Genomic DNA, 3,101 nt, shown 5'->3' on the forward strand with positions numbered 1-3,101 from the left:
TTATTACTATTCTATTTTTGGGCTACTAGTTTGAATTGGAAATCCAATTCCTAATAAAAGAGATGGATTGCAACAGAATTAATCCACTATAGTACAATATTGTTATTTAGATTGTTCTTATTGCTGAGTTTGCTAGCTTATTAATTTAGGTTTAGTTGAGAAGCTACAACTACATATATTCATTACTAAAAATAGAAACACATTTATCTCTACTCCATTCTCTCTCTTACTTTACACTCTCCACTTAACACATTAGAAAAAGTTATATAAATTCTCGTGCCGCCCAAGGTGCCGCCCAAGGAAGGGTCATCTTCCTTTAATACAATACAAACATTACACACTATATCTTTCAGCAATGGTTTATCTTTTTTCCCTTTAATAGCTATAGGCTTCAAGCAACTGGAAAAACAAAATGAAGTTGAGTTGAAACAAATACAAGAACAAAATATCCTTAGAATCATGATCTTAGAAGTGATCAAGTCGGAGTAGGATCGACAGAAGCAAGAGTTGTCAACTCCTTGACTTGATTGAAGATTGACATATATTTATGGTGAAGAACCACCCAGGCTTCAATTCCGTCACCATTTCTAGTCTCTATCAACCAAATCCTATTCCAAACCGATCCATCCATGGATTCATTGATGGAGTCGCATCTACTGAACCACAGTGGTTTTCCCCATCCGAAATCAACACCGTAAAGATTATTACCACATAGGCTGGAGATGGGCAAAATATCAAATTCTGGAGAATATTCAGTCCACATATTTTGAAGATTCTGGTAATAGCCCGATAACCCTAGGTCACCGCGCATTCGGTTGATGTATTTGTCGTCGATCTTGATTATAGAGTCCCTCATTTTTCTAACTAGTGCTCCCAGTGTAACTTTGTCATCGTTGGTGCTGATCGCCGGTGCTATAGCCAGGAAATTGCCAAAGCACTCCGGAGGAAACGGAGGTTGGGCTCGGCGGCGGAGGTCCACAGTTTGTGTGAGCAATGATGTGGATTTCCCATTTGCAAGAGAGGCATACATGAAACATTTCCAAAGTAAGGCTGACACAACTTCTACTGCTGAGGGGCGTTCCACATCGGATGATTTTAATTTCAGTAATGTTATTGCCGATCTCTCAAACACATATCTGTTGGAGATGTTAACTAAACTTTACATATCTTATCTCTTCGTCCAACTCAATATTCTGTATACTTTACATATCTTATCTCTTCATCAAACTCAATATTCTGTATTACTCCATCCGTCCATCCTACAAAATTTGTCTCATTTCACTTTTTACCATTTTTTATAGTGGACCCCTTATTCCACTAACTCATTCGTACTCATCTTTTATTATGAAACTTACGCCATGTTTGGTAGGGTGATAACTCATCTAGGGATGGAAATCCACGAACAAAAATGTCATTTTTGTTCATGGATTTCCATCCCTAGATGAGTTATCACCCCTACCAAACATGCCAAGTATGACTCATATTCCACTAGTTTTTTCAACTTACTTTTCATTACATTTCTTAAAATTCGTGTCCGGTCAAAATGAGACAATCTTTGTGGGACAGAGGTAAATAGGAGCAAGGGAAATTTTTTTGCCAAAAATAGAACTAACTTAGTTATGTTGGAACTTCTCAAAATAAAAAAAATGACTCAATTAGAACAGAGGGAGTACATATTAAGGAGTACCACTCTTTTTGTCCACAATTAATTGACACTAATTTTTTTTTCATCAGTCCACAATTAATAATTGATACTCTTACTTTAATTATCATTTTTTCAAAATGAAATGCCTCAACTACAGATTACTTTTGGTAGCAGACCCTACAATTATAAAATTAATCTATAAAAGTAGGATCCATATTTTACTAACTTATTCAACCAGTTTTCCACTATATTTCTTAATATTTGAGCCAATTTAAACAAACTCAATTAATCATGGACGGAGGAAGTATTAATACTTGAAGTTGAAAAATTGGTGGAAAATGCTATTAAAAATAAAATTAGATTGAAACTGAAAAAAAAATACTCCCTCCGTCCATAAAAAATAGAGCACATTTGTCATTTTTTGTTGTCCACAAAAAATATAGCACATTCGTCACTTCTCTCTTACTTTACCAATTCTACATTAAAACCAGTGTCATTCACAAAGTGCCCTGTTTTGGTCGACGTACGGAGTACTTAGATATAGAGTAAGTGATGGAATTATGGAGCATGTGCATTTCAACTCCATTTAAAGAAAAAAATAGTCCAGTGTTACCTTGTGACGATTGATTTCCCGGTGTTGACGATGTCAGTTGTCGAACCAAGCTGCAACGGCATCTTCTCCTTCTGCGGAAACATATGCTGCGCCATGTAGTTGGGGTAAACCGCCTCCTTACCCCCACGCGCCGCCTCACCCCATGACCGAAGAACAACCGATAACGTCGATCCATCCACCACCTTGTGCCAGAACACCGCTCCGATGGCCACGCTGCCGCAGTCAAACAAGTTGACTTGTACGAGCATGACCGCAGAATATGGCCCGGGATTAGTGCCCCAGTCGGCAGCGCAGGGCAGGAGGAGATGCGGACGGGGATTGGTGAGATGTTCCAACAGCTTATGGCCTCTCAATCTGGCAACGGTGAAGGGAACGCTGGCGTCGTTGCAGTCGATGAATTCCCCGTCTCCACTGGCTCTCCCTGCCAAAGGGTAGAAGCGGCTCAAGATAACGGAGAGCGATCGCTTCAGCTGGTGTGTGAATGAATCTGGATCGTTGATTTGCGGCGTGCTTGGATAATAGAGGGCGATGGGAAGTGCCATTGGCGGGAAAATCTGGTCCAGCATCGAAAAATTGTAGCGCCGGAGATTTTCAGGAGTCGGACAAGATGGCTTCACGTCTGTGCTTGATATTGTTTCACGTTCCATTTTTGTTTTCTCTGAATCTTGATTCGGCTTCTCTAGACTTTTAAGAAAATAAAAAAGAGGTTGCTTCACTAAAACAACATAATCAGGTAAATCAATTGTTTATCTTGACGATATATACGTATGCATTATTCATCTGTTGAGCGATTGAGTCTTCGTTTTATAATCAGCTTCTTAATTTTACACTGTACTACTCCCT

The 3,101-nt window shown here is 39.1% G+C and overlaps 1 protein-coding gene across 1 annotated transcript; it reads right to left on the reverse strand.

Annotated features, from left to right (window-relative positions):
* Positions 1-289: 289 nt before the first annotated feature.
* Positions 290-2,897, reverse strand: LOC125217697 (stemmadenine O-acetyltransferase-like). Its single transcript, XM_048119218.1, has 2 exons — positions 2,259-2,897; positions 290-1,136 (listed from the first exon to the last, which is right to left on the reverse strand). The coding sequence occupies exons 1-2, from the start codon at positions 2,822-2,824 to the stop codon at positions 476-478; spliced, it is 1,227 nt and encodes a 408-aa protein (XP_047975175.1). The 5' UTR covers positions 2,825-2,897; the 3' UTR covers positions 290-475.
* Between the last annotated feature and the right edge of the window lie 204 nt (positions 2,898-3,101).

Source organism: Salvia hispanica, chromosome 4 (assembly GCF_023119035.1).
Source record: "Salvia hispanica cultivar TCC Black 2014 chromosome 4, UniMelb_Shisp_WGS_1.0, whole genome shotgun sequence".
Taxonomy (NCBI): Eukaryota; Viridiplantae; Streptophyta; class Magnoliopsida; order Lamiales; family Lamiaceae; genus Salvia; species Salvia hispanica.